The sequence below is a fragment of the Nomia melanderi genome, chromosome 1 (genome assembly GCF_051020985.1).
Source record: "Nomia melanderi isolate GNS246 chromosome 1, iyNomMela1, whole genome shotgun sequence".
Taxonomy (NCBI): Eukaryota; Metazoa; Arthropoda; class Insecta; order Hymenoptera; family Halictidae; genus Nomia; species Nomia melanderi.
In genome coordinates this window covers 22,376,925-22,400,261 of record NC_134999.1, presented here as the reverse complement: position 1 = coordinate 22,400,261, position 23,337 = coordinate 22,376,925, and the positions used below count along the sequence as shown (strand labels likewise).

At 32.1% G+C, this 23,337-nt stretch overlaps 1 protein-coding gene across 5 annotated transcripts in view; it reads right to left on the bottom strand.

Annotated features, from left to right (window-relative positions):
• The window catches only part of igl (IQ calmodulin-binding domain containing protein igloo), a 135,214-nt gene that overhangs the window by 40,533 nt on the left and 71,344 nt on the right, over positions 1-23,337 (bottom strand). For 4 of the 5 annotated variants that reach the window (XR_012998358.1, XM_076366592.1, XM_031991830.2 and 1 more), the window contains exon 3: positions 20,859-20,995. Coding sequence is in view for 4 of the 5 variants with exons in the window: in XM_076366592.1 (XP_076222707.1) it covers positions 20,859-20,995 (137 nt within the window). In the remaining variant the exon portion in view is untranslated. Of the gene's footprint in view, positions 1-18,151; positions 18,501-20,858; positions 20,996-23,337 lie in introns of those variants that run through there. The other variant, XM_076366598.1, reaches the window with a different exon arrangement.

Here is a 23,337-nt window from a genome sequence, read left to right as displayed (position 1 = left end):
TTTTGTTGGGAGAACTCAAAGCAATTGGTGTAATTGTTGTTTTTATTGTTATACATATGCAACAACAACAATATGCAGCAACAACATATTAGTTGGCAGCAATAAGTATTAAATGTAATAATTTATTTCTTCGTGGTTGGATTTTATTGGTATATGAAGGTTCGGTGCTTCTAATGGTAAAACTCAAAGCAATGAGTGTAATTATTGTTATTATTGTTTTATATAGGCAACCTGAGTTATTTGGCAGCAAGAAGTATTAAATGTAATAATTAATTTCTTCGTAATTGGATTTTTATTGATATATGAAGGTTCAGTGATCTTCATGATAAAACTAAAAGCAACTCGTCTAAATATTATTTTTATCGTTCTATATATGCAACACTAGTTATTTGACCTACCATTTGAATTAATCTGTGAATTATTTGTTGTTCAAGACGAAATGCTTCCAATAGAAATTACTCGACAGCGAGTGCAGTATTAAATGTAATAATTAATTTCTTTGCAGTTGAACTTTATATCGATATATGAAGGTTCGGTGCTTCTAATGGTAAAACTCAAAGCAACTGGTCTAAATATTATTTTCATCGTTCAATATATATGAGACAGGAGTTATTTGACTTACTATTTGAATTAATTTGTGAATTGTTTGTTTAAAATAAAATGCTTCTTATATCAGAAGTTACTTCACATCAAGTTCAGTGTAATGAATTTCTTTATATTTGGACTTTTTATTGACATATGAAGGTTCGGTGCTTCGTAATTACTTTCTGAGAGTATATTTAACAGTTTGAGATTATTTTTGACAAATGAGCATACAAAAGAAATATAGATTATTTTAAAAACTAGGCAATTATATTTTTTGTTATTGCTAGATACCTAAGGGTTCGCGTTTCAATAAATTTACTTACCAATATTTTTAAATTTAATAAATAGAAATTTGATAAACCTTGACCTCCTTTAGCACTATAAATACTATTGAACAATAAACTAACATTATCTAACACCACAAAACACAAAAAACTTTCCTATCAGTGCTTACCAATATTTTTAGTATAAAATATTAACTATTAAAGTAAAATATTATTATAGTGTAATTATATTATTTAATATGATATATCATTCTAGTATAAAATATTAACTTATCAAACTTAAACTTATTAACTTATTATTATCATTAAATATTAAATTTATAGTTTTATTATACCCAAATGAACTTGCCTTTCAAAATTGACAAATTATTGTAACTGTTAATTAAACGAGTAATATCTCAGCTGTACCAGCCTGTTCTTAATGATATAAACAATTGAAAGTTACCAAGTGGTTTTAAACTTTTTACTATTAGTTCATAAAACTTTGTTTAAAATTTTGCTTGTAATTATAATATTAACTTTTGGAAATTATATTTTCATCCAAGTAATTACAAGCAAAATTTTAAACAAAAAGTTATTTGTCTTTAAAAAGAAAATTTTTACAAAATTGTCAACAAAATTAGAACAAAAAAATATATATAGACGATAACAAATTTTCGACTGAAATTTTTATAGACAATAACAAATTTTCAACTGAAATTATTATAGACAATAACAAATTTTCAACTGAAATTTTTATAGACAATAACAAATTTTTGACTGAAATTTTTATAGAATATAAAAAAATTTTCTACATCCGAGGAAACTTAGAATTTATTTGTGGAATAATTTGACGATTCCGAAAAATCCTTGCCAATCCCAGCAGAAGGAAGACATCTGCTCGTGCTGTTTTCCTTGGCCGTTAAATTATGTTATTTTTATTCCAGCGGGGAAATCGATTTGGCAAAGTTCCTTCTTATCGACGTCTTTTTATTATCGATTACCCTCTTAGCCGGAGGCCAATGCACTCGTTTATTTTCGTCGCGTGCACGTTGTCCGGGCTATTACGAAAATTTTAAACTTCCCTAGTCGTTTAGTGTTTCCAACTTTAAAAAAAAAACACCCCATAATTATGAAAGTGGTCTAAGTCATTTTTTTTTGTTTTAATTTAGTTGAAAATTTCAGTTGAAAATTTTAAACTTCCCTTGTCGTTTAGTGTTTCCAACTAAAAAAAAACATCCCTGGAATCACAGAGTCAAATATTAATAAATGTACCTATAATTATGAAGGTGGTCTAATTTATGTTTTTTCTTGTTTTAATTTAGTTGAAAATTTCAGTGGAAAATTTTATATTGTTTACACATATTTTTTTGTTTTAATCTAGTTAAAAATTTGTATTGTCTATATATATTTGTTTGTTTTAATCTAGTTGAAAATTTCAGTTGAAAATATCAGTTGAAATTTTTTCTTGTTAATATATATTTCTTTCTCTTAATTTTGTTGACAATTTCAGTTGAAACTTGTTTATTGTTTTAATTTAGTTGAAAATTTTATGTACTAAAATTATAAATATAAATATAAATTTATATTTTTGTAAGTTTAAACTGAACTTCCACAAACTCTATATATTTTTACAAATTTAAACTGAGTCCCACAAACTCTATATATTTTTACAAATATAAACTGAACCCTATCAAATTTTATACATTTTTACAAATTTAAACTGAACTCCCTTAAACTCCAAATTCTTCCACAAACTCACTAATTTAACATCAACATCAACATTCCTAAAAATGTTACTTATTCATTGACACTTCCGGGCCAATCAATCCATCAGAGTAAAATTAGTTTCGTTTCCCACTTGGCACACGACCATTTATTAAAACCTTTTACATCTTCAATGCAAAACCATGTCACCCCAGGGGCTGAGGATTTTAATTAAAAGTGTAAAATTAGCGCACGTTGAACCCACATTCACCGTGGCTTCAGACTGAACTTAATTTCATGAATATGTTCTTTAAGCATCAGTTCAATACCTGCCCATGACAAGCTATTCCCACTTGCTTCAGCATTGCTATGCCCTCACAGGAGGAAGTAAGATCAATACCAGTGAAATGTGGAACATCGTACCACCGTCCACATTCGCTGTAATTAGCATTTAATGTGTGCGACGTTCACCGTTTCACAATTATCTTACTGTAACAGCAGAAATATTTCAGTTTGAATAATTGGAAATTTTCTTTATGGTGTGTTTAACTTTATCCCCTCGATCATAGTACCGATGGATAGCTAAGATTTTCCTGATTAAAACGAGTACAAACACGATGGGAATCGGTTGGTTTTATCGGTTTGATGGAAACGCGCCTTTAATTTCGTTAATTGCATTAAATTGGTAATACTGGTCCGATTCCTATCGTGTTTGGGCTCATTTTAATCAGCACGATCTCAGCAATTCACTGGCACCAAATTTGACAAAACAAGGTAAAGCATGCTATGAAGAAAATTTTAATTGTAATGACTATAACGTGACCTTCTCGAGTGTAGTACTGATGGATTGCTGTAATTTTTCTCATTAAAATGAGTACAAACACGATGGGAATCGGTTGGTTTTATCGGTTTGATGGAAACGCGCCTTTAATTTCGTTAATTGCATTAAATTGGTAATACTGGTCCGATTCCTATCGTGTTTGGGCTCATTTTAATCAGCACAATCACAGCAATTCCCCGGCACTAAATTTGAGAAGGCACGGTTAGAACTACTGTAATTGAAAAACTGACCAATTAAAAACTACTGGTAATTACTGATCCTAAAACATGGTAAAACATGCCACTTCCAAATTTTCAATAAATAAACCTTCCTTAGTTACTCTAACGCCATTAATTTATTTTTCAAAATCTTCTGTTTCTCAGAATTTTACAAAGTGACTCTAAACTTTTGGCTGATAGTGTATATGCAGGTTACTTGTGTACTATACTAATATTCTATACTAAACTATAATAATATATAATATAATAATAATAACAGTAATAATAATAATAATAATAATAATAATAATAATAATAATAATAACAACAACAACAATATCAACAATAATAGTAATAACAATAACAACAACAACAACAACAACAACAACAACAATAATAATAATAATAACAACTATATATATACAACAACTGACAATATATAATATTATATATATTATTATTCATCATGTCACTAACAAATGTTTAATAAATAAACCCTCCTTAATTACTCCAACGCCATTAATTTATGTTTCAAAATCAGCTCCTCGAAATGTACAAACTTTCGACCAGCACTGTACCTCTTCGAGCTGGCAAGTGCGCACACGCCACGGCGCAGCTAACCTATCGCGTGACGTTATCAGCGAACGCATCTATAAAACCCCTCCCCCCCAGGAATAGAGCTCACGGTATTAGCAAGCGTCGTTTCGTTTCCTAAAACGTGCAATAAGTTTTCGGAATGGTCCTGCGGACTTCCTTCGATCGCGTTGCTAGAATTATTTCTGGCAGCGAGTCGAGGAAGCTGGTGGCCACCGTGAAACACGGAACGGGTGAAAAATTCAGCGCGCGCGCTTGATTGGAGTCGATTACCGAAAATGGTTGCTCGATAACAGGACGAACGTCCTGTTGCGATAATTGCCGATGGAACAGGAGATTGTCGTGTGAGGAATGTTGTTAGTTTTTCTTGTTTTTTTTTCATTTAGATGAATCTTAGTTTGTGGTGTTAAATTGCTTAATGTTTTTTATGGTTTTGTATGGTTTTATGTGGTTTTGTGTGGTTTTGTATGGTTTTATGTGGTTTTGTGTGGTTTTGTATGGTTTTATATGGTTTTATATAGTTTTATTTCAACTAAAAATTATTTTCTCAGTCTAATGATTTTTTTCCAATTGAAATTTTAACCTAAAATTATTTTCTCAGTTCAATAATTCATTTTAAAAATTCAAAAAAAGTCTTCTACTGCCTCCAGTAAAAATCAATCTACAAAACATTTTACAAAATCATTCTCCCCAAAAAACACAATTGCCCCAACCCAACAATTTTTTTCCAACCTAAAAACACAAAAGAAGTCCTCCACCACCACCAATAAAAACACACTCTCCCCCACCCCAAGTGACATCATTACCATAATCCCATCCCAGCCAATCATCCACTCTATCATCGCCCTTGCCGTCCGTTTCTCATTTCGCCGGTTCCGTTCTTTATGTCCGCTAGCTGTTACCTCTTGCTTTCCTCGTGCAATTCCCGCCTCCTACCGCCCCGCCCCGCCCACTTCCCCCACCCACCGCCCCACGCCCCCTTTCTTCGACCTATTCAGTTCCCGCTTTTGATCTTCCGCAACTGTCCTTTTTCCGCCGCGGTCCTTGTACGGACGGTTTTTCTGCGCGCATATTAATGCCGGCCGGCCGAGGCTGAAACGAGGCACACTGGGTCGAAAGTTTTCCGCGGAACGACCGTTGCTCGTGATAATGGAAACACATGCTCGATGAGCGCGCACAAAACGACGGGCCTGTGGGAATGCGGATGGGATTCAATACGCCATCTTTTGTTACGTGTCGTTCGAACTTTGCTCCTTTGCTTGACCTGGTTAACCCTTTGTTTCTATTTTGTGTCGCTGTCGAGTGAGGCTGTTTGAGGTTATGTTGCAGAATGTAGGGTTCTTGATAGTTTTAGGCGGGAAAATTGGATTTCGATTTTGAGGTTATGTTGTAGAATGCTCGATTCTTGACAGTTTGGGCGCGAAAATTCAATTTCAATTTGAGGATATGTCGTACAATGCTCGGTTTTTGACAGATTTAGGCGGGAAGATTGAATTTTAAGAATTTTGCCTAAGCTAACCAACTGTCATGAGATTTTCGTTGAGGTTATGTCATACAATACTCGATTCTTAACAGTTTTAGGCGGGAAAATTGAATTTTAAGAATTCTACCAAAGGTGTAATCCATTATCATGTAATTCTCTTCGAGGTTAAACTATTTTTATAAAATAAAATAACAGAAAATATTCGTTATATTAAAATTATTAAGATAACTGAATACATCGTTAATTTGCACTCATACGTTGACACTTATTAATATTATACTGTTCAAATTTTGTTACAACAATCTTAAACATTAAGTTAAACAGATTTTCCAATATAAAAACAGCACTCTATGCTCATCAATAATTAGTCCAAATATGTTAACAAAACTTTTTCATTTTTTTCAATTTTTTCATGCAAAGTTTCCATAGACAGACAAATTATTTACTTCATAAAGGATTTCAATATACATTGAAATTAATGATTATTCCATGACGTATATTTTATTATGTCTCGTGCAATTGGATATGACATGAATGCACGAATATCGGCAGTCTTTCAATAACAAGCTTGATTTATAGATGAGCATGAAATTCGTCGATGACTGAATTTCACGGTAATCTTGGTTACTAATGAATTTTCATCGCGATCGATGGTGACACCCATGTATACGTAAAGTAAACCCGCCTTCATTACCAATTAATATACCGTGGCTATAGGCATTCAACGGTGGAATGTCGATGCGCCTTCCATTAATTTCGATTTTCATTTTCCGCCTCGCAATTTGTTCTTATCAAATCACTGTAATGACGATGACACACTCGTTGAAATTTTTTATCAAGCTGCACATTTTAATATGAATAATTGTAACCTGATGGTTTTTGTTTGTTTTGATAGAACAATGGAATTTTAGAAATATTTTGTGAGTTGATTTGTTAATAACATTTTATATCTGTTGCTGTTTGTTTTATTTTAATAGGTCAGTGGTGTTTTAGAAATAAGGACTTTGTAAGTTAATTTGTTAGGAATGTTTTGTAACAACTTTTGTTGTTTTTTTTGTTAATAATATTTAACGTTGAAATTTAAAATTATGTTCAACTTTCTTAATTATGGTACCGATGGAATGTTGAGATTCTTCTCGTTAAAATGAGTACAAACACGATGGGAATCGGACTAGTTTTACGATTTGATGAAAACGCGCCTTTAAGTTTGTTAATTGCATCAAATTGGTAAAACTAGTCCGATCCTTATCGTGTTTGGGCTCATTTTAATCGGCACAATCTCAGCAATTCACTAACACTACATTTGAGAAGGTAATTACACTTATTCCTAATTGTACTTATTCCTGCTTCATATAGACTTATAACAAGAAACTATTATTATGATTTTTTGGATGCTCTAACAATAAACCCATTTCAATTCCCTTGACAGCCCATTTCTTATCTACCATTTTATCCATCTCACTCTTTCACCATTCATTTTATCGAACGAACCAACAGACCGAGAAAGCCTACGAGATAATTGAATGGACGTCTGGAAGAAGGATTTACGTTTCATTTCATAAATCCTAGAGGAGGCCGGAAAAACAAATTACTGCTCGTTGTATCGATTAGACAGACAGTTCCATTGAAAAATAAGTTCCATTAAAAAAAGATAATTATTTATTGATCAGAAAGTAATTTATTATTTTTTGAAAATTAATTTAGGCAAGTCCATTTTTCAGCTTTACTGATAGAGCATCGATTTAAGCACAGAATCAATAAATTATAAAGTAATGATGCATCGAGTGAAATTTATAACATAACCCCACTTTTCCATGCAGGTATCAACATTCACTTTTTGTGTCTAATTTCCACAGTAGAAATTGCGAAATTGATTCATTTTCAATTTTGAGGTTATGTTATACAATACTCGTTTCTTAACAGTTTTAGAAGGGAAAATTGAATTTCAAGAATTTTACCAAAGCTGAAACTCATTGTTGTGTCAATCTATTGGAGGTTATGTTGCAGAATGCTCGGTTCTTGACAGTTTTAGGCGGGAAAATTGAATTTTAATTTTGAGGTCATGTTGTTCAATGTTCGGTTCTCGACAGTCATAGGCAGGAAAATTGATTTTAAGAATTTTGCCTACGATAACACACTGTTATGTGATTCTGTTTGAGGTTATGTTGTAGTATGGTCGTTCTGAAAATTTTAGGAGGGAAAATTCAATTTCCATTTTGAGGTTATGTTGCAGAATGCTCGGTTCTTGAATTTTAGACCTAAAAATTCAATTTTAATTTCGCCTAAACTCTGAATCACTGTTACGTGATTCTGTTTGAACAAATCTAAACACTCATTCAACCCTCGCAAAACCATGAGGCCTCCACGAATTCACATTAAACCACACACCCTCGTATCACGTCCCAGCAAACTTCGGTCCGCGAGAAAGCGATCCCGATGAAAGGATAATCCGGCGACGATCCACGTAACTGAAAGTTTCGCCCGTGTTCCCATCGTTGCTTAGTTGCTTATTAAAACAGTAACCGGTGGCTGTGCGTCTAACGAAGCACGCTATCTGGCCACACACTCCCCTTTCATGGCGGCATTAGCTATTCACACGGCTAGCACGTGTTGTGAGACGCTTCGCCTCTTCGCCGTTAGGAGTCCCTTTTATGACGTGTTTGGCGTTCATTGTTATTTCATTTTATGGCTTTGTTTTTGTTAGAAAGTAGAGTGTCAGTGTGTTTATTTAGTGTTATAAAAATTAAATCATGGCAATCTTAGTGGGTTGTTTATTTAATGTTATAAAAATTAAATCGAGGCAATTTATTAATATTGTTTTTATCAAGGTGTCAACAGACATGTGAAATTTTCAATTAAAATTAATTTCTCAATTCAATGATTTTTCTTTAAGTGAAATTTCGAGTTAGAATTATTTATTCTATATATTTATTGAAATTTTAACCTAAATTTGTTTCCTTAGTTTACTAATTGTTGCTCAATTGAAATTTTCAATTAAATTTATTTTCTCAGTTCAATGATTTTGCTTTATATGAAATTTTCAATTAAAATTATTTTCTCTGTTCAGTGATTTTTCTTTAAGTGAAATTTTGACTTAAAATTATTTACTCAGTCTAATGATTTTCATTCAATTGAATTTTGTTTATTTCCTACAGTCAATTTCATAATCATTACTGCAAAAGTCCAAAAATTAATTCAGAATATATGACTAAACTTACAAAACAATTTCAACACAAATCCTCAAAAGAAGTGTCGTACTACCTTCAATAAAAATAGTGTAAACAAATAAAACTGAAAAACTTGGAAAACAAACTTACAAAATTAAGCTAAAAAATAAACTTAAAAAATAAACTTAGAAAATAAAACTAAAAAGTAAACTGAAAAAATAAAAACTAAAAAGAAATCTCAAAAAACAAAATTTAAAAATAAAAACTAAAAAAAGTCTTAAGAAATAAAATTAAAAATAGAATAGAAAAATAAATTAAAAAAATAAAACTAAGAAAGAAACTTAAAAGATAAAACCTAAAAAAAAATCTTAAAAATAAAATTAAAAATAGAATTGAAAAATCCATAATCATCACTGTAATCAGCCCTCAATTTATAAAACAAGACAATGTTTCAATAGGCACCGCCGCAGCGCGACAGACCAATCTCAAATTACAATAACGATAATTACCCGGATAAACGCGCATTGTGCAGGATCCGATAACTTGTGTGCGCGTGGGATAATTAATTAGCGATAGTTTGCGGGTGCCAATGGAGTTTCGGGACACCGACTACGCGGCGAACAAAAGCGCGGGCTCCATGACTGTATCGGGTTCCTTCGGCTGGATTCGGGCCACTGACGGCGGAATGTTGGCACGCATCATGGAAACGTCCGTCCAGTTAACATCTCCCCTTTTCATTAAATCGATAAAACTAGTCTGATTCACGTCGTCGTTGAACTCATTTTAATCAGAAGAATCGCAACATTCTATCGATATTATGATTGACAAGGTGAGGTTCAACATGCAATGAAGAAAATTTTAACCTTAGCTGCTGAAACATAGTGTCAGTGCATAGCTGAGATTGCGCTGATTAAAACGAGTCCAAATACGATAGGAATTGGACTAGTTTTACGATTTGATGGAAACGAGCCTTTAGGTTCGTTAATTGCGTTAAATCGGTAAAACTAGTTCGATTCCCATTGTGTTTTGACTCATTTTAATCGGCACAATCTCAGGAATTTACTGGTACTGTATTTGAGAAGGTTAGGTTAAAATTACTGCCATTGAAATTTTCTTCATTGCATGTTTAACCTTAGCTTCTCAAACATAGTGTCAGTGAATTACTGAGATTGTGCTGATTAAAACGAATCCAAACACGATGGGAATCGGACCAGTTTTACGAATTTGATGGAATTAACGAAATTAAAGGCTCGTTTTCATCAAATCGTAAAACTATTACGATCCCTATCGTGTTTGGACTCCTTTTAACGAGAATCTTTCACAGAGTTAGTTCCTTATATCAAATCGTCAATTACGGCAAGGAAAACAATTTCTCACATATGACACTACCTTGCGTTGCAGCTAACTTTGCGTCTCCGTCCCAGTGATCAGATTCTCAAGTGCACTTGTTTCATTACGTACAAAATTAAAAAATTGAATATTTAATGCTAGCTTCGTATAACTCGTCAGTATGCGAAATACTGATACAAAAATAAATAAATAAATCAACAAAATAAATCAATTAATCAACAAAATAAATAAATAAATCAATAAAATAAATAAATTTTCTTTTTGAAATTTCACGTTTTGAAAACACACAGACGAATTTCCCATCGTATTGCCAACATGGTTAATAAATTAATACACCGATCGATGGGAACGATTACGTAACACTAGAATCTACGAGGATGATCGTGAATAGGAACGATTAGGCACTCGATCGGAATTACAGCACGATTATACCATTACGTCGATGCTTTACCCATTGAACGTGGCTACTCACTATTATAGTTAACGATTATCGGACGCTCGAGATTGATCACGTGCAGAGCATTAATTCGGTAAGAGAGTTCGTATGAAATGTGGATTGTTCCTGATACTGAGATAGGTTATGGTACGTCGATACGTGAATATACTTTTTGCCAGAGTCAATGGTGTTTTATGACGGAGTGGTATGATAAATAACAGTCATAAGAATAATTGAATAACATGGTGAATAATAGTAACAAAAACAATTGAATAACACGATAACAATAAAATAACGAATAAGAATAACAATAATTATTAAATAACACATCGACAATAAAATGACGAAGAAGAATAACAAAAAATAAAATAACTAACAACAGTAATAAGAACAATTGCATAACACGATAACAATAAAATTACGACTAATAATTTGTTTTTTTATATTTGTATTTATTTATATTTATATTTACATATTTATTTATATTTATAATTATATTTGTATTCATATTTAAATACACAGTCACAAATACAGCCCACCTAACCTCAACTGATTAATTATTGGCACATTCACCCCACCTTCCCCCACTCACGACGCCATCAAAGTTGCCCCGAGATTATACGTCCATTCTAAACAGCTTTACTTCCGTGTACACCCACGCTCGCGTCGTTCTCGTGTCCCTGGCCGCGTGTAAACGCACGGACAGCTTCCCGTTGTTCGATGCAAAGTGAGCCGCGCCAAGAACATAAATCACCGATTTTAAAACGGCCCATAAACAACTTTACGGCTTCTGTCAGTTTCAAAACGGGGGCGCCACCGTTTTTACGCCGGCCGTAGAATTACAATTTACGAGAGTCGCGCATGCGGTGTCAAGTGTTACGAGCACCTTCGGTCGGGTAACCCTAATTGAAAAGTATTCGCTGGAAAGGTTCTAAGATAAACCTTCAACTTTTTTTATCTGATGCTGTTTCATAATAATATTGGTTACTATAGTTATCACTTAATATTGGTTACTATTATTGGTTAATATTGGTTATTATTATTATTGTTGTTATTATTATTATCGTTTGTGTTATTATTGTTATTGTTATTGTTATCGTTGTCATCGTCATCGTCATCGTCATCGTCATCGTCATCGTCATCGTCATCGTCATCGTCATCGTCATCGTCATCGTCATCGTCATCGTCATCGTCATCATCATCGTCATTATTATTATTGTTGTTGTTCTTATTATTATTAATATGAGTATAAACTGTATAAGTGTAAATTATTAGTATAACTTGAAAAGTATTTGTTGATAAGATTCTAAGATAAACCTCCAATTTTTTAAATCTAATGCTGTTTCATAATGATATTGGTTGTTATTATTATTAGTGTGAGTATAAATTGTCAGTGTAAATTATTATTAGTATGAGTATAAATTGTTAACATAAATTGTTATTAAAATAAATTGAAAAGTATTTGATGTAGAGATTCTAAGCTAAATGAGCTAACCTCTAAAATTTATTATAATAATCATAACCTCAAATTTCATGGCTCATGCACTCGTCAAGCACACCGAAAACCGTCAAATCCTTCACAGTAGCATAATATACAAACCAAAATTGTCCAATTCGCTATAGTTCCTTTAAAAAAAAAAAAGAAAAAGAGTACTGAAATTCCTGAAAATCGGACAGGTGGAGGAATGTAGTTGGAAGGACTTCAGCTTGCGTTTCTCACAAATTGAAACGGGGTCTAATTAAACCGTCAACATTCAAAATACGATTCGCGGAAACGCTCGAGCAAAATTGGAAGTATCTGCGATCGGGACGGCCGATGTTAACTGGACGGACGTTTCGGCGATGCGTGCCAACGTGTTCCGCCGTCAGTGGCCCGAATCCAGCCAAAGGAACCCGGCAATTGCCAGTGTCATTAAAAAATGCGTATCCCTTTTTTGGGCAAGCTTTTCAAAAGCAAATATACAGTAAAGAAAAGTTCAATCGCAATAATTTGTGCTTTACCTTCTCAAATGTAGTACTGATGGATTGCTGGGATTGTGCTGATTAAAATGAGTCCAAACACGATGGGAAACGGAGTAGTTTTACGATTTGATGGAAACCAGCCTTTAATTTCGTTACTTACATTGAATCGGTAAAAGTAGTCCGATTCCCATCGTGTTTGGACTCATTTTAATCAGCACAATCTCAGCAATCCACCGGCACTACGTCTGAGACAATGATATCGAAACTAATGAAAATGATATTTCCTTCATTACATATTCGTGTTTGACCCACGAATTTTTTTACCTTTTAAAACATTTCTATTTCCATAAATAACGTAATTTCTACTATCCGTGCCTTAAGAAAACATTGACAATTCTAAATGATGAAAAACAAGAAGACGCTAGCTAGGTCTAAGATGACCCAGAAATGACCAGCACTTGGCAGCTAGCAGCATGAGCTTACCAAGGATTGAAACATGAAGTAATGAATCGTTCCTCCATCGTCGACGAGATGGCTTTCACGTAAGAAACTCGTCGAATTTCTTTGTACGTCGTTTACTCGATATCTGCTGTCTTTGATGCGCCATTTAAGAGATAAATGAGTCCACGTACCATCCAAGTGTTCCTTTGTACTTGAAATACAGTAATCCAGTAAACATGACTGTCGACTGTACTCTCTTATTCCTTTCAGAATATCAGAATCGAATAGTTGATAAACTCTTTCTTATATTTTATTACATTTCTATCCAAGAAATCAGAAGTCAGAAATTATTATTAATTAATATTAAATATTGAATAATGTATCAATACTTGAAGCATATAAATAAAAAAATGATGTAAAATAAAAATAAAAAAAAAATATTAATATTTTGCTGGGAAAATAATGGACGTTTTTGATGAAAAATATTGTCGAGTGAAAGGGTCAAATTATTACCAGTCTGTTAACCTAAAAGTACAGAGTATATAGAGTGATTTTTTCCCATTTTGGCCCTCTGGTGGCTGAGTGCTAGAATTATCACCACACACTCGACTTACTAAATGATTAAACTGAGAAAATAATTTCGAGTTGAAATTTTGAATTTTTAAGTTGAAATTGTTTTGCAGGGTTAGTTGTATATTTTGAATTAATTTTTGGAAATTTAGAATGATGATTGTGAAACGAACTGTAGGAAATATAGAAAATTTTATTGAGGGAGAATGATTGAACTGAGAAAATAATTTTAAGTTTAAATTACAATTGAGGAAAAATTATTGCACTGATAAAATAACATTAAATAAAAATTTCAATTAGAAAATAATTTCAAATTGAAATTTCAATTGAGGAAAAATCATTGAACAAAATAATTTTACGTTCAAATTTCAATTGAGAAAAAATTATTGCACTCATAAAATAATGTTAAATTAAAATTTCAATTGAGAACAAATTATTCAACTAAGAAAATAATGTTAACCTAAAATTACTATTGAGAAAAAATCATTGATCTCATAAAATAATATTACATTAAAATTTCAATGGAGAAAAAATCATTGAACTCAGAAAACAATATTAAATTATAATTTCAATTGGGAAGAAATCATTAGTCTCGGAAAATAATTTTGAGTTGAAATTTCAATTGAGAAAAAATCATCAGACCGAGAAAATAATTTCAAATTCAAATTACAATTGAGAAAAAATCATCAGACCGAGAAAATAATTTCAAATTCAAATTACAATTGAGAAAAAATCATCAGACCGAGAAAATAATTTCAAATTCAAATTACAATTGAGAAAAAATCATCAGACTGAGAAAATAATTTCAAATTCAAATTTCAATTCGGAAAAAATCATTAAATTAAAAAAACTATATAAACGCTATTGGCGTCATCTAGACGCAACCACCTAACCTAACAATGCCACTACCGCAGTCTCCCGACACAAGCACACTGTCACGTTTCGAACGAAGATCTTCATATTTTCGGTGGAAATATGCGGGCTCCACGGAATCTCTTTTCCGCTGAGCGATCACGGCACGATCGTAAAACCTGATCCGCCGCGGCACGGTTTATCACAGACGGGTCTCGCTTTTGTCTTCGCGCCGCGAACGCGGGTCGTCACGATAAGCTCTAAAGCCCATTCACCATCCTGTTACGCTGTAAATCTCCTTTTGTGCGCGAGCGAAGAGTACAAATTATGGACGGGGAATTATGCCGCCGCGATTCCTCGGGAAGCCATAATTATATCGGACTACTCGATTTTCGCGGAAATTCGTTTCACGTGGATTCAATTTACGCGGAAATTCGTTGCACGTGGATTCGATTTACGCGGAAATTCGTTGCATGTGGATTCGATTTACGCGGAAATTCGTTGCACGTGGATTCGATTTACGCGGAAATTCGTTTCGCGTGGATTCGATTTACGCGGACGAGAATCGCGTGAAAAAGGTAACCTAATTTATTATATTTTATGTAATTGATTGTAATCATATGTTATCATCTAGTTTCTCTTATTTTTATTACTTGTTAATAATATATATTTTTTTATATTTTTATATTCACGTTTTATATAAATATATATAATTTTGAAATTGTGAATAAAACAAATTTTGTGTAATTGACATTTCTTAACCTACTATATATATTATATAATTGACATTATATAATTAACGACATAATATATATAATTAACTACATCTACAGTTGAAACTTTAATTTGTGGAAAAATTATTTATTTATTTTTCAATTTTTTCAGTTTTCTTCTTTAGTTTTATTTTGTAAGTTTGTTTCTCAATTTTTTCAGTTTCATTTGTTTACACTACTTTTATTGTAGATAGTACGACACTTCTTTTAAATTTTCAAGTTAAAATTGTTTTCCAAGTATAATCATATATTCTGAATTTTCAATTGAAATGTCAATTGATAAAAAATTATTGAACCGAGAAAATAATTTCAGAATAAAATTTCGAAAGATGTCTTCCGACACTTTCGGTGGGAATAGTGTTAATATCCGCGAGGTTCATGTGAAATTCCATGCATTCTTCAGTGCCTTAACGCCGAGCAGCCGCCTATGTGTCTTTGTATCGCTCCCTATCGCCGAAGGGGAATGAAATTTGAATTTTGGGTCACCCGTGCAATATGCATAACGAGCTTCGTTCACAAAAGCGTCGCTGGATTCTTTCCATCCGTCACGCGGAAATTACGTTTTTCTTCCGCTTAATCTGCACACTCATCATTAGATTAGTCATTCCTTTCGCTTAACCCTTGCACTACGACCGAGTGCCAAGGCAGCCATTTTGAAACTCAATTTTGCTCTATTTTTAGGAAAGTTTGATGAAATTCAGAAAATGTTAGTGTAAAATTGATGAAAATGGGAAATTTGTTTATTTATGCATATCTTCATGAAATTTTGGTAAAATTCATGAAATATTAATATAAAATTGATAAAAATGAGAAATTTGTTTATTTGTGCTTTTTAGTTCTATAAACATTCATTTTTATAATAAACTTATAAACAAAACTGTATTTGAAAAGGTAAGGTTAAAATTACTGCAATTGAAATTTTCTTAACTGCATGTGTAATCTTAACTTGTCATTCATAGTACCGATGGATTACTGAAATTTTTCTGATTAAAACGAGTCCAAACACGACACAAATCGGACTAGTTTTACGACTTGATGGAAACTAGCCTTTAGTTTCATTAACTACATCAATTCCGTAAAACTACTCCGATTCCCATCGTGTTTGGACTCATTTTAATCAGCACGATCTCAGCAATCCATTGGTACTATTATCTCCTATTTTTTTTTCAAACCTATTTCAGATACTCAACACTCTCAAATATTACTCATTATAAATTAATACAACTCTACATTACTAAATATTAAACCTCTCTCACAATTATCCCCTATTCTCACCCAAAATACATTTCTATATCACACCCTATATAATCTGAAATTCTCAGTACCACAACCTTCCCTTTTAAAAAGATTGTCACCTATCTTCGTGACACACAGTTGAACTAGTATTCAAAGATGGCTCCCTTTCTCACTACGAAACACGTTATAAAAAAACGAGCAAGACTGTACTCTAAACTTCCTGCATAAAACGCAACCGTGCGCTGTCTCATTCGCCCTGTGTCGCACACATTGTCGTATCCAACCGTCACGCGATTGACGCGACCTTCAGCTATTCGTTATTGAACACGGCTGGTTAAACAAACCGAATGGACAGCAACGCGGAGTCACTGGGACGAAACGAACGCAATTGGACAGCAAAAACGGTACGACGTTTGTTCAACTCTTGGCACTGCCACTGTTTTCCTAGTTTCTGTCGATTACCGGTGAAGCCTTCTGCCTGTGACATCTTATTTTGGACATGGAGATGTTCAGGTGCTTATGGATTATGTGAGGTTATGTGTGAGGTTGGCCAGATAGATTTTTTCATTTTGTTAATTGTCAATTTTATAATTTGTTTTTTTTTTGGAATATTATATTAATGTTTGCAGTAGTTGACAGGTTTGGGTTACTGTAGAGACGAATACTGTATCATTTTGTTTATAACTGTAATATTGTTTATAACAGATGATGTTATGTTTGGTTTGTTGTTTTGTCAATGTTATAATTTTTTTCTATTGAGATTTGGTAGTTGACACTTTTAGGTTACTATGGAAAGAAATTCAGTGTAATTTTGTTTACAACTGTAATTTTCTGGAGTATTGTTAAAATTAATAATACACCACCAAATAAATGCTTCACTGTTGCCTTTCTACAAATTTTTCCAAATTATTATTAACATAATGGTTCATAATATAATTCAACATAATTCCCATTAGATCCCAAAATCAATCAAACCCACCAAAAACTAAACTCTAAAAAACCTATCAACCCCTATCTACATTTTACTGTCAACTCTCTTTCTCACAAAAATACTTTGACAGTGCAGTGCTTAAAACACCAGCTCAGAGTACACACATTGGCAGAGTGTATCCATTCAGCGCATATGTGGCCAAGAATTGGTCGTGGTAAAAAACGATATTACTTTCGATAATAGAATATTGATTTCCAATTAATCTCAAGGGGATGAGCCATTGAATTTTAAACCGGGCTCACTTCAACGTCCATTATAATACGTGCACCACATACATACATGCATCGTAACCCAGTTGGGTTAGGCGGAACTTTCGCGAAGTCCCGGACCCTTAACGGTGAAATTCGAAATTTGTGGTTGCTGGATTTTCCTCGAGTTTTAATGGATATTTAATGGATTAATTTTTGGTTTGGAATTTTTGGTTTTGGAAAATTGTTCAATAATTTTTGACATACTTTTTAAGGAATTTTAGAATTTATTCTTTTTTTTTTATTGTAGCTTTTTTTTGAAGTGATTATATCGTTTACACTGAATTCTTAAATAAGTAAATAAATAATATGCCTGTGTACATTGATAGTTGATAAAAAATTCTGAGTGCTTAAATAAATAAATAAATAAATTATATTCCTGTGGACATTGATAAACAATTGACAAAAAATTGTTACAATTGTATTTTATTTTAAAATGCTTCCATTATTTATTTAAAATTCTTAAATAAATAAATAAATAAATAATATCCCTGTGTACACTGATAAATAATTAATAAAAATCTAACACAACCCTATCATTTTCAAAACAATTATTTCCTAAAAATTCTCAAATAAATAAATAATACTCGTACGTACATAACCAATGCATATTGTCGAAACAAACCTCGTTCTCTGCCACGATAAGGCACGATAGACGACGTTCAGTGATTTACACCATAAAAACAAATTGAAAAACTGGAAAATAATTTATGGTTGCTTGGTTCCCACGAAGATCAGCTTCGAAAATTCATAGAGCACGCGTGCCATTAAATATACAGTGGTAGAGAGATTTACTGCACTACTCTGAAATTTATAGTAGTTACAGGATCATCGTTACAGTGTGATCGATAGGTCGATTCGTATCGAAATTGTTACAGCCAACATGGCGAGATGAATGTTGGTAAAATAGAAATTTTCAGTAAATAAATGTTGAAATTGAAACTATTTCTTTAAATAAATTGTTTATTGAGAAATTTTATTAAAAAATAGAAAATCTTTTAAATTCATTTAGTGTTAATAAAATAAGAATTAATAATAGATCAATGTTGATACTGATGAAACTATTTTGTGAACTAAATTATTTATTGAGAAATTTTATTAAAAAAGAAAAAGATTATTTAGGAAAATTATTTAATTTCATTTGATGTTAGTGAAATAAAAATTTTTAGAGGATAAATGTTGACATTGATGACATTGTTGACTAATGTTGACATTATTTTGTTAAATAAACCTTTTTCTTTTCTTTTGTTAAATAAATTTTTTATTTCATTGATATAACTGGACTATTGTTTAATAAATTATATGAAATGAATAGTTGCAGCCAAAATGGTGAGATGAATGTTAATAAAATAAAAATTTTTAGTGGATAAATGTTGAAATTGATGAAACTAAGTATTTTCTTAAATAAATTGTTTATTAAGAAATTTTATTAGAAAATAGAAAATTTATTTAAGAAAATTTCTTAATTTCATTTAATGTTAGTGAAATAATAAATTTTAGTACATAAATGTTAAAAACAGTCTATAAATAATCAAATATTCAATGTTAATTACAATATCAAATTTATATTTTTTAAATAAAAATTTATTTTGGTCTGGCTTAAATATTCCTCAAAATTCTATTTATTACTGTAAAAAATGTACATTAATATTGTCAAATGAACAAAACTGAGAATCTTTTAAAAATAATAACTTTAAAATTATTGAATATTATAAATTTCATAATTTTTTGCTAATTAAATTATTGAATATTATAAATTTGATTATTTTTTCTAATAATTTTGCTTTTGGTTGAAATCATTCTACAAATAATCAAGTATTCAATGTTAATTACAATAACAAATTCATATATTTTAAATAAAAATTTATTTTAGTCTCACTTAAATATTACTCAAAATTCTATTTATTAGTGCAAAAATTATATAGTAATATTTTCAAATAAACAAAACTGAGAATCTCTTAAAAATAATAACAACAATATAATTCCTGCACCGATCATGTCTCGGTTCGATGAATCATAAGAACCCACCGGCGTGACACGCCTGTGCAGATAGTACGTCACTCGGCCCCTATTTCAACACTTCACCGGCCGATCGGAAAAATTTTTCTATTTCACCCGGCGACGAATTGCGTTCATTGTGTGTACAGATACGTACGTGTTTATTCGCGAGATTGATATTCGTTTCCAAAAAAGTTCTGTTAAAATATTCTCTTCCAAAATTAACACTGTTTTTAAAAGTTTTTTATTAAAATTTATCAGCTAATTAGAATGTAATAAAAAGTTATGAATTAACGTTATAATAATTATTATAGTTATTTACAAATAAACAGTAATTTATATTAAAATGTATTGTATCAGTTAATTAGAATATAAAAAAAAATTATGAATTATGGTTATATTTATTATTATGGTTATTTACAAATAAACGGTATTTTTAGCAAATAATAATTTATTAAAATTTATTGTATTAGTCAATTAGAATATAAGAAAATGTTATGAATTAAGGTTATAATAATTATTATGGTTATTTACAAATAAACAGTAATTTATTAAAATTTATTAGGTCAGTTAATTGTTATCTAATCAGAACGTATACGTCTGAATTAAGGTTATAATTATTATAGTTATAATAATTCAATTATTTCAATAACCGAAAAAACCACCATTATTCGTAACCTAACCTAAAAATGGCGCAAAGAAAAAATAGTTCACCTTAATTTTTTAATATAAAGAAATAAAAACCTCATTATTTATGATAACCTCATAATGGTGTGGGGAACAAATAGTTCTTCTTAATTTTTTAATATAAAGATAGAAAACCCTCATTATTTGAAAGATAACCTAATAAAAATGTAAAGAACAAATAGTTCACCTTAATTTATGAATATAAATTATTTGCAAAATAATCTATTAAAGGTGTGAGGATTAGTTTACCTTAAATTTTTTAATATAAACGACGAAAACTCCCATTATTCGCAACCTAACCTAAAAAAGTCATGAAGAACAAATAGTTCTCCTTAATTTTTAATATAAAATAGAAAAGCCTCCATTATTCGCAACCTAATCTAAAAAGGGGTCGAAGACAAACACTACACCTTGAGTCTCAATTATTCGTAACCTAACCTAAAAAAGACGCACGAAGAACAAAATCGCAGCACTTACCTTGTCCTCCATTTTGGAGACAGCGCTGTCAACGACGTTCTCCGCCGTAGACTTCACGAGGGACGCAGCCTGCTCCTTCGCCGCCGACATGTGGCTGCGGAAGGAGGCCTGGATTTTCGACGCCGCCTCGCAGAGCTCTGTCAACAGCCAAAGGGAAAAAGTTGCCGTTAAGTTAATGCCGATAGACGCCGCCGGGGGTCGATACGTCGTCTCCGTGTCAAAGCGGCGAAACAGGACCGGGAATTCGAGGCTTCCGACAGCGAGCGTCTCGAAATGGAATTTCGTTTTGGGACGTTTTAGAGACATCTAGATACAGTGAATCCTGGATGAACTGTGGTGTGAGATTTTTTGGTGCCAGTGAATTGCTGAGATCGCGCTGATTAAAATGAGTACAAACACGATGGGAATCGGAGTGGTTTTAGGATTTTGTGGAAACAAGCCTTTAGGTTTGTTAATTATGTTAACTTGGGAAAAGTAGTCCGATTTACGTCGTGTTTGGACTCATTTTAATCGGGACAATCTCAGCAATCCACTGACATTACATTTAAGAAGGTAAGATTAAAATGATTGCAACTGAAATTTGTTTCATTGCATGTTTAACCTTACTCTCTCAATCATGGTACCAATAGAATGTTGAGATTCTCCTGATTAAAATGAGCCCAAACACGATAGGAATCGGATTAGTTTTACTAACTTAGTGTAAGTAGCGAAACTAAAGGCTCGTTTCCATCAAATCGTAAAACTAGTCCGATTTCCATCGTGTTGGTACTCATTTTAATCGGGAAAACCTCAGCAATCAATCGGTACTACGACTGAGAAGGTAATTTAAACCTGCCGTGAACAAAATATCAATTGCAATAATTTTAACTTTACAATATCCAATTGTAATAATTTTTCTCAATCTCTTTCAAAGTAACTCCATTATTCACTCTGATCTCTTTGTATTCGAATAAACAAATAATACTTTTATTTATTTACACAAACAACCCTGTATTAAATATAAAAAATCTCGCTATTACTTTATTCAAAAACGACAAACAAACCTGTCGAAAAAATCTTCGACTGCAAACAGTTCCAACTCTTTGTCCACGAACATAAATAAATAATCAGAGAAATTCAGAGTTCTGACGACTGACGTTCATAAATGAGTGAGCAATCCGAACGTGTCTGCGAGGGTGAAGCAATCTATTTGCCCGATCCCCCCGAACAGTGTCAACCGCATTAAAAAATCGGTGGTTGACCCAGTTCTGAATTGGGAATGAGTTCGGAATTCGGCACAGTGGGAACTCGCGTGACTTGCGGCTGATTTGCCGGGGAAACTCAGCTGGTTTGTATTTGCATAACCTAACCTATCGCGCTACAGCCCGAACTGCCGCGCAAGTCAAGATGAACTTCAGTTTCTTCGTACTTCGGGCTCCGATTCCACCGGAGCGTTAATTATTCGAGATACACTACTGGCCAAAAGTTTCGAGTCGGTAAGTGAATTATCGAGGAACACGGGATTTTGTTGGAGGAATTAGAGTAACGAAGGAAGGTTTATTTATTGAAAATTTGGAAGTAACATGGTTTAGAGTTTGTATTTTTTTGTTTTGTTTTGGAGGAACTACTCTGTCAGTAGTTTTTAATTGGCCAGAACAATTGTTCAATTTTTCAATTACTGTAGCTTTAACATTACCTTCTCAAATGTAGTGTTAATGAATTGCTCGGATTGTGCTGATTGAAATGAGCCCAAACACGATGGGAATCGGACTAGATTTACGGAATTGATATAATTAACGGAATTAAAGGCTAGTTTCCATGAAATTATAAAACTAGTACGATTTATGTTGTGTTTGGATTCATTTTAATCAGGAGAATCTGAACATCCTGCTGCTTTATGACTGAAAAGGTAAAGTTAAACATGCAATGAAGAAAATTTCATTTGCAGCAATTTTATCGATATCTTTTCAAATGTAGTGCCAGTCAATTGTTGAGATTGTGCTGTTTGAAATGAGCCCAAACACGATAGGAATCCGACTACTATTACCAATTTAATGCAATTAACACAATCAAAGGTGTGTTTCCATGAAACCGATAAAACTAACCGATTCGTATCGTGTTTGGGCTCATTTTAATCACAGGAATCTCAGCAACCCGTCGGTACTACGATTGAGAACGTAACGTTAAAATTATTGCAATTGAAATTTCCTTCATTGTGTTTATAAAAATGAATATCCCATTTATGTTTTGTATACTAACATTGAAACGTATTAATGTTGAAAACTATAGACATTTTATTTTTGTTTAATAATAAAATCTTCGCATAGATATTTTAAAAAATTGTGTTTATTAGATATTTAATTCCTATCTGTATTATATATTACCAATTATATATATATATAATATTATTATAATGTTATATATAGATGAAATAATATTTGATAAATAATAATACATATAATATTATATACTTCCAGTTAATATATTATTAGTATTATTA